The sequence below is a fragment of the Lytechinus variegatus genome, chromosome 5 (assembly GCF_018143015.1).
Source record: "Lytechinus variegatus isolate NC3 chromosome 5, Lvar_3.0, whole genome shotgun sequence".
Lineage (NCBI taxonomy): Eukaryota > Metazoa > Echinodermata > Echinoidea > Temnopleuroida > Toxopneustidae > Lytechinus > Lytechinus variegatus.
Window position 1 is genome coordinate 10,558,954 of NC_054744.1, and position 9,615 is coordinate 10,568,568.

The following is a 9,615-nucleotide window of genomic DNA, read 5'->3' on the forward strand; positions in this document are numbered from 1 at the left end:
ATTCATTTTCATCTGTAATATTTAGCTATTATTTTAATTCGTTTAATTGATTCGACTGTTCATTCATACTACTTATCATACTACATAATGCATTCTTTCTTGAATATTTGTGTGGCCCTGAAAAGGGCCGTTGTTTGTTTATGAAGACTAGAACTCCCTCTATTTAGATGTGGTATACTTCGTCACCGCTTTGGTGCCCTCACTCACGGCGTGCTTAGCAAGCTCCCCTGGAAGAAGAAGGCGCACGGCGGTCTGTATCTCACGACTGCTGATGGTAGATTTCTTGTTGTACTGGGCCAGCCGACCAGCTTCGCCGGCAATCCGCTCGAAGATGTCGTTGACGAAGCTGTTCATGATCGTCATGGCCCGGCCAGAAATTCCGGTATCAGGGTGAACCTGCTTAAGGACTTTGTAGATGTAGATTCCGTAGCTCTCCTTCCTTTTCCTCTGCCTCTTCTTGCCGCCGCTGGGCCGGGGGGCCTTGACTGCTTTCTTGGAACCTTTCTTGGCAACTTGACCTGTTGGAGCCATGATGAATGTAAGCTGGTATGTGAAGAATGTACCGAAGCGTGTGCACCGATTAGATATTCGATTGCTAATGCGAGTGCCCCGTCTCAATCGCCCTATTTATACACCGCGTCCGGGTCCGGTGCGGCGCGGTCCGTATGCAAATGAGCCCCGGTCTTTCATTGGCCGGCCGGCCAATGGGCGCCTGTACTGCCCCTGGTCGAGAGATGGCGACAAAGTGGTCTTATGCAATGAGTGTGGTGATACTATCTTCTTATTAAATTCATATGACCTTATTGTTTTTCGGATCAGTGAAAACTCTTTTGAAAATTAATTATATTATTTTTAAGGAGATATTCTTCAGGACAACATCAAAGATTGTTGTTAAGCACGATATCACAATAGATACATGCTGAGCGAAGTTTATGCTTTTAAAAAGTGACGACGTGATGTGATGTAGTGTAGTACTGACGAAAAATGGCGATATGTCGTTACAGCTTGTACAATAATATTGTTATCAGGTCGAATGAAAATAATCCCCCTTTTCCTGGTGAATTTTCAGAAATTAAAACCTCTCTTTTAAGTGAGGGTAATGAAAATTGAATATTGTGATATTTTCTTTTCATCAGGACATAGGAAAATTCCTTCATGTGAACCAGTCAAAATAGAAATTCATGTTTATTTAAATGCATCTCGATAAACATCAATTCATTCCTATTTCACAGTACAAACCCTCCGTGAAAAGTTCATGCTTTTAGTGAAATGGGGGAAACGCAGTTTATTATCTGTTTTTACTGAAATTGAAATAAGGAGTTTAGCCGGGTTTTTTTAGGTAGCAAAAGAGCGACCTGGATAACTAGGAGCGGAGGCCGTCTTTTATCCTTTTTTCCAATTAGTATTATTTTTTATGCTTCTCACTCTCTCTCTCTCCACCCCCCCCCCCCCATTTCTCTTCCTACCTCACCCCATCCCAAGTATATTTACAGCCATCCGATTGATTGAAAGAAATTAAGACTTTGCATAAGAAGTAATGATTTATATCTATATCATAGTCGTTTATTTCCTTTGGACGCACGTGATACATACATATTGGAAATGCTGCCGTGTTATTCTTTGCTGATGATCATAATGTAGTCTACCAATGTTAGATCACAGCGATACATGATGATTAATATTTTTTCTTCTTTATTGGTCACGAAAAATATAACCGGCATTTTGGCACCTTAATTATTGCAGCTATGTAATAGAATGGATTTCTTTGCGATCAAATTTTGTAAAACTGTGAATAACGTACCTCAACTCTAAAACCTGTCTGGCTACTCACATGCCATCCTCACTCTGTATAAGGCAATGGTAATTTGATGCTATGATGATAATGAAAGTATGAAATTATTTCCTAAATTGATTTATATTTAGCACTAAATTATTAGAGTACTGACAACAACATTCTTTCTTGATCATGTGGTGGCTCTGAAAAGAGCCGTTATTTCTAGCCATAACCGTAGTATCAGACTAGCCGCCAAAACCGTACAGGGTACGGCCCTGCCTCTTCAGTGCATAGACCACGTCCATGGCTGTGACGGTCTTTCGTTTGGCGTGCTCACAGTAGGTGACGGCATCACGGATGACATTCTCCAAGAAGACTTTCAGTACACCGCGTGTCTCTTCGTAGATGAGACCAGAGATTCTTTTGACTCCACCTCTTCTTGCTAGACGGCGGATAGCAGGCTTCGTGATACCTTGGATGTTGTCTCGTAGAACCTTGCGATGACGTTTGGCACCACCCTTTCCAAGACCCTTTCCTCCTTTTCCGCGACCAGACATCTTGATGAATGAGAGCTAGTTGTTGTACGATACTGAAGACTGGATGTTACGCTGAGCGAATGAGGTCATCCGCTAGAGCAGCGGCTATTGTGGTCAGATTGCGCGTGGGTGACGAAACTCGTCACCGCGCCGACCATGGACTATTTAAGCGCTTGTGCACTTAATATATTTGCTCGCAATATGAACGTATGATAGGAAAAGAAAAGTTGTGCATACTTTTTGGAAGATTTGTAAATTTACTAATATAAGTTTTATATATTCAAAGAACTAAGTTCAGAAGCTTAAATTTGATTTAATAACTCTGTTTGGTGTGATAATTTCGGGTTATAATTGTTAGTTTTAATATTAGTAGAAGTGGGTTATATTTATTAATTAATGGTGAGATTTGCTCAACACTATAACAAAACCTAAGATTAATATGTAAATGGAAAAACAGAACAAACATATGAGAAGTAAGTGATTAAACTTAAGAAAAAGTAAATTATGTAAAGACGCAATAATGTGTTTAATTTATTAATAATAAATACTTCTAGTAAGATACATAGAGACAAAAGGAGTCTGTATTTCAATGAGTTCGATTGATCATAATATGTATATGCAATTCTGAACAACCATTGAATCACATTGAGTGTAAATACGAAAATAAAAGAATTAAACCGTAAAACTAATTGAATATATCAAATTAAGAGCGGTTGAGAGAAGCCACACGGGAAATAAAGTTGGTTAGGTATATGAATATGGCGTATATCCGAAAGAATAAAGGTATAGCGCGGGAATTGAAATGTCGGTTCATAGAATAAAGTTATACGAGTGTATATAAAATTGTAGAAGTTGTTTCTTCTGTGTCTATTCTGTCTTGTTCCTCGTGTACCATCCTAACGTTTATAGATTTTAGGATGTTACATGATTGGTAATTAACTAGAGTATGAGGAAAATTATGAGAAAATACAGAGATGCTTGCGAGGAGTGTAGTAGATCAAGAGCTGAATAGTTAAAACCTCTTGAATGTTGTTGGATGGAAAAAGACCATACAGATATGACAAACGAGTATATCTGTGTCTCACCCTTAATACAAAAGAAGGTTAAAAGTTGCTCATTTAGAAGGAGAGAAAAAATATCTAAAACTTCTACGCACACGAACATGCATCTATAAGTGAATGCTTATATCCAAAAGGATGCAAATTCGAATGCACTCAAGCATTCAAACATGCGTATGTAAGGAGAAGTTGTGAAACTAAGGTTTCCTGGATAATACCTAATTTCTAGATTGGTTGCTTTCTTTGTTATAAGACAAGTTAAAGCTATCAACGGATTATCTTATGTAAGGAGAAAAGAAGAAGCTTTGTAAAATGTAGGGAATATAACCAACGTGATTTGAAAGAGGGATACATGTATATATATACGTGCATCTATACATATAATCACCTTAAGTTTAGTAGTGAAGATGGAAACAGAGTGGCGACCGAGAAGCCCCAGGCCCAACACAGAAGGGACCCAGGTACGAAAAACAGATCCCTCTCGCGGCCCCCATCCACCCGCCCTGCCCGCCAGAGAGTGCCGACCACAGCAACACCGAGCCCCAACCCGCAAGACTCAGAAACACGAGCTTTCCATGATAACCACCCGTAAAAGCGGGTATTAGAGGCAACTATTGTCATTAGGCAAAGTCTGGCTGAGGACAGTAAGTGCTCGAGCCCATGAATGCACATCCCTTAGGTAAGCCCGTGCATGGTGATGAGTATAATAAGCCGGACGTTAAGGTGAATTAACTGCAGTCACTTACAGTAGTAAAGATATAAAGATATCTATATATAAAAAAATGAAGTAAATAATAAAGTAAACAAAAAATAAATAAATAAATAAACCGGCTTGTAAAATATCAGGGCCTAAGGTCATAAGATACCATACGAAGATCATCGATGGGTAGCAATCAGAAGATAAAGATAAGCGATGGGTTAAAGCCTAACAAGTGTGGTGTGCCTATAACAAAAGAAAGAGGGCGTTTAAAACCAAACGCGTAAGTCGTCACTAGAAACTCAGAAACGAGAACCCGCAGGCGAGAAACGATGGCGCCAAGGCCGGAAAAACCCAACCGACATAGCCGGTAGAAAGAGAGAACACGAACAGCACCGGCCCCCGCACCCCAGCCACCCCGATGCCCGGCCCCGGACTCCCCGGCCGCCACCCATAATGCCATGGATGATAAAAACTTAACATCTGTTGTTATATAAACATAACATCTATAATTAGGAGAAATAGGTTCCTTACACCTTATAAAGTGAAGGTTATAAGATAAATATCAATGATAACTAAATGAGATAATTGATAATGGAAATCCATTCCTAGTCAGAGGGGGAATTGAGATTAAAAGGAAGCAAAAAAAAAATGCTTTCATCAATGAGACGTATTAACGATAAATTGATAAAGTAAAATGAAATAGCGAGAGCCATAATCGGACGGGTGGACCGTACCCAAACAGAACAGTCGCTAAAAACTTAGGACGCAGAGTTATCTCTTAATAATGAATCATAACTTAAAATTAGAGAGGTAGGATGACTTAACAAATGACTAGCTTGCATATTTGGGTAAGGGATTATACAGAAAATATAAATAAAGTCCAGAGCTAAAGGAAAAACGTGAAATAGTGTGTATATTTGTACTCGTATCAGGCGTAAAAAAAAACTGACCAATATCATAACGTTTTTGCAAAGGAATAGGAAACTGTCATTTCATGAATAATAAGAAGCGCAACTCTACAATGCATCAATGTAAAAATAAAAAGGTTTTTGTAAGACACATACAAATACATGCACACTTACATATACATGTCTACGTATGATGCGTATAGTAGTAATCGGTATATACTTAGAAATCAGGTACATAATGTATATACTTGTATGCGTAGTAAAATGATTTTCATAAGACGGTTCGATAGAATACAATGTTCTATCTAACGTAACAATAATTTCCTGAACAGCGTTAGGTTATGTTCGATAAATTTTCGGCATAGATAAGTATAAAAATGGGTTTTACAAATAATGAAGTCATCAAGTATAAGTATAATAGTAAAGCAACGAATATGTATAATGAAAATAGATTCCCTTGTCACAAATTTAAGCATTAGGATGACCGATATATATATTAATAAGATTTAAAAATATATGCAAAAAATAAGTGTTTGCATAAACATTTGATATTAACTTTGAATATACGTGTTTAAGAAACTATTTTTTTTTTCTGCTATCATTTATAAAAACAGAATATGTTATATATATATAATGAAAACCTATAGGTTTGCATAAGTATAATGTAGTTACTTTATATGTATGAAGTATACTTTGAATTGAATTGATTTGTTGGAATGATTAAAGCACTCAAATAGAAGTTACTAACACGGAGAAATGATTGAGAGGGTAAATCCCCAAATATTCTGTGAAGTGTAACTTAAGCAATATTGTATTTCCATCCCCCAGACGATGCCAATTGATAAAATACGGGGTATGTTTCGACTTATTGACTTGATTCTTATATGTGTAATTTTTCCAAGCTTAAATTTTACCTTTAATTATGCAAATAATATCTATAAGAAACCGGAAGATCCCTATCAAAAAGAATTTGTGAGTTTTGGTCATAATTTCAGTTAGGTGGATCGTCACTTGCCACTAGCCCCGCCTACGGCACCGTCGTACCACGCCCCTCCGGTGCGTTGTTAGGGCCTTTCGGAGGAGGGGGACACTTCTCCTAGGTCCCCCGGGTGCAGACTAATGGTGCCTTAGCCCCCTAGCCTACTATTATGAGGCACCTTCAATTATGGTGGTTAAGAAAGGATGTCCTAAAAAAACTAAAAGATATTATTTGCTAGAGGTATACTTGAAAAGGAGGTGAGTATGTTCTGATGAACATTGAGTGTTGTCGAATATGAGATTTATTATCGAAGTCATTATCATTATTGAGGATTACAATGGCGTATAATATTATATATTTATACATCAAAGTGATATCTTTCTAATTAAATTGATGTATATTTGTATGATATAATGACATATTTATAAGGGAAAGGTCATAAATATCAAAAGTATATGCAATTTTGTAAACAAGTTTTTTTTTTTTTTAACTACGTTAATAAATTTATAGGATGACTGAGACTTTTATGTTTAACTTTAATAAAAATAACTGTGTATATGCTTGTATATGTTGTCACACATTAATGTATGTGTGATTCATTTGATATTTTGTTTGTATTTGGTTAAAATGAGATGATAATAAGTATATATACATATATATATATGTATATTTTTAAATTGTATAACGATAATATAGTGTCTCGTAACAAAGCTATGCACATGGATGACCGATATAACGGGTAACTCCCCCGTCGGGATTGGGTGACCATCCCATGGGTACACCTTCACCTGGGGGAGCCGCGAAGAGGAACCACTGCACCTTCGTGTAGCATTAATGCTGACACTCCGAGAACAATGGGGGAGCCCTCAACCGTTGACCTTAAGAGTCATATCAACTCTTTTTCTGGCCCCGGATACCGGTTCATCATCATGCCAGCCAAATTACAAGGGATTTTATACTAACAAGTATTTGTTAACGAGTCGATCTTAAGAATACCATAATGTATTTGTATGCATATATACTCACATATATATGCCTGTCTGTTAGTAAACAAATTGTGTATGTTTTATATTCGATCTATTTATTCGATTTTTTATATATTTTATTATTACTATTATTATATATATATATATATATATATAATATATATATATATTTGCCAGCAGTTTGGAACGTAGTTTAGCTCATTTCAAATTTTAAATGAATATATGATGAAACCTCTCGGTTTTCTTAGTATAAGTAAGGAGTATATAGATGATGTGTTCATTGCTTAAAAGAATGATTAATGAATATTTTATTGATTTTAGAGTAACGATAATATAGTGTCTCGTAACAAAGCTAAGCACATGGATGACCGATATAACGGGTAACTCCCCCGTCGGGATTGGGTGACCATCCCATGGGTACACCTTCACCTGGGGGAGCCGCGAAGAGGAACCACTGCACCTTCGTGTAGCATTAATGCTGACACTCCGAGAACAATGGGGGAGCCCTCAACCGTTGACCGTAAGAGTCATACCAACTCTTATTATGGCCCCGGATGCGCGTTTCCGTTTTACACCCTGGCGAAGGCATTTTCCGGAAAAGTAGCCAAAAAGCGACTAGTGAAGAGTCTACGTCTACGTTTGTTTACATTATCAGCTGGGCGCGCGATCCAAAGTCCGCACCGAAGTTATCCGCAGAACGTACTTGCAAATGCAGCTGAGCTTAATACTTTCCAGGTTCAGTACGAATGTTTGCCTCGATCATTTGCCTTGCCGATTTGCTGATGTCTGCCTTTCTCTCTATCTGTCTATATATTTATCTCTCAATTCTATCTCTATCTATCTATCTAACTATCTATCTATCTATGTAACTGCAGTATCTATCTATCTAATAATCTTCTCTGTCTCTCTCATTCTTTATCTAACATCTATCTATCTCAAATTCTCTATCTCTCTCTCTCTATCCATCCATCTGTCTGTCTTTCTCTATTTCTCTCTCTCTACCTACCTATGTAACTACAGTATCTATCTGTTAATTTGTCGCTCTTCTCTCTCATTCTTGATCTATCTGACATCTATCTCTCAAATTCTCCAGCTCTCTCTCTCTCTATCCATCTGTCTGTCTTTCTTCTATCTATTTATCTATCTATCTATGAAACTACAGTATCGGTTAATTTGTCTATCTTCTCTGTTTCTCTCATTCTTTATCTATCTAACATCTATTTATCTCTCAAATTCTCTATCTCTCTCTCTCCCTCTATCTATCCATCTGTCTGTCTTTTTCTCTATTTCTCTTTTTCCGTCCATATATCTATAACATATCTCCATCTCTCAAGTTCTCCCCCCATCTATCTATCTATCTTCTATCTATTTTTGTAACTACAGTATCTATCTATCTGTTAATTTGTTGATAATCTTCACTGTCTCATTCTTTATCTATTTAACATCTATCTATCTCTCAAATTCTCTCTATCTCTCCCTATCTATCTATCCATCTGTCTGTCTTTCTCTATTTCTCTCTATCTATTTATCTATCTATTGTAGGACTGCTATTTTGACATTTTGTTTCCTTTTACAGTTTAGTTATTTACAGTTCAAGCTTTGGTATTTAGTTCAGCTTTGTTTACATTCCTGATGCTTCTGTTGTCATCCATTTACATTTGTCTTTCAACCTGCTTCTCCCGTCATTCCTTTCCTATTCAGATGTGTTCATTCATTACATTCCCACATCTGATTCTTTTGTTCAACATTCTTATTATGTAATCATCCCAACATCTTATTCATCTCCATCCTCTATCTCTTATTGGTTATTTTTATGAATTAGACTTTTCCACTTTCAGTTGGCTCCTCCATTCTCTTAATTTTCATTGGTTGATTTTGTGTAATTTAAATATATGCTAATTTTGTATTGCCATTATGAGTTTAGCTGAGGCAAATTAGCCCAGAAAATAAACAGTGCACTACCAGACTTCTTCGGTTACAGTTCTATTTATTTGCGTCTTAGTTTCACTATTTCCTCTTCAATTTGATAATTGAGTTTGCTGACTTACAACTTTATTTTCCACTCTAAACATATACTTTTCTCAACCTTACACTATTTTTATAACTTCAGCCTTATCTATCTTTTAGTATGTTAATAATATTCTCTGTCTCTCTCACTTTTAAATCTATTTAACATCTATCTCTCAAATTCTCTATCTATCTCTCTATCCATCTATCTATCCATCTGTCTTTCTCTATTTCTCTCTATTTTTTTAACTAGAGTATTTATCTATCTGTTAATTTGTTAATAATCTTCTCTGTCTCTCTCATTCTTTATCTATTTAATATCTTTCTCTCTCTCTATCTATCTATCCATCTGTCTGTCTTTCTCTCATTCTCTCTATCTATCTATTTATCTATCTATTTTTCAACTATAGAGAATCTATCTACCTGTTAATTTGTTAATATTCTTTGTCTCTCTCCCTCTTTACCTATCTCTCATCTATCTATCTCTCAAATCCTCTATCTATCCATCTGTCTGTTTTTCTCTATTTCTCTCTATATATCTATCTATCTGTTAATTTGTCTATATTCTCTGTCTCTCTCATTCTTTATCTATCTATCTATCTAACATCTATATATCTGTCTCTCAAATTCTCTATCTCTCTCCTCTAGCATCTGTCTGTCTTTTTTC

The 9,615-nt window shown here is 36.4% G+C and overlaps 2 protein-coding genes across 2 annotated transcripts; both read right to left on the reverse strand.

Annotated features, from left to right (window-relative positions):
* Positions 1–110: 110 nt before the first annotated feature.
* LOC121415260 (histone H2B.2, embryonic-like) lies at positions 111–661 on the reverse strand. The gene has a single exon (XM_041608445.1). It carries the CDS (start codon positions 529–531, stop codon positions 160–162), a length of 372 nt encoding a protein of 123 aa, XP_041464379.1. The 5' UTR covers positions 532–661; the 3' UTR covers positions 111–159.
* Positions 662–1,969: 1,308 nt separating this feature from the next.
* Positions 1,970–2,405, reverse strand: LOC121415267 (histone H4). Its single transcript, XM_041608453.1, has one exon. It carries the CDS (start codon positions 2,329–2,331, stop codon positions 2,020–2,022), a length of 312 nt encoding a protein of 103 aa, XP_041464387.1. The 5' UTR covers positions 2,332–2,405; the 3' UTR covers positions 1,970–2,019.
* Positions 2,406–9,615: the final 7,210 nt, after the last annotated feature.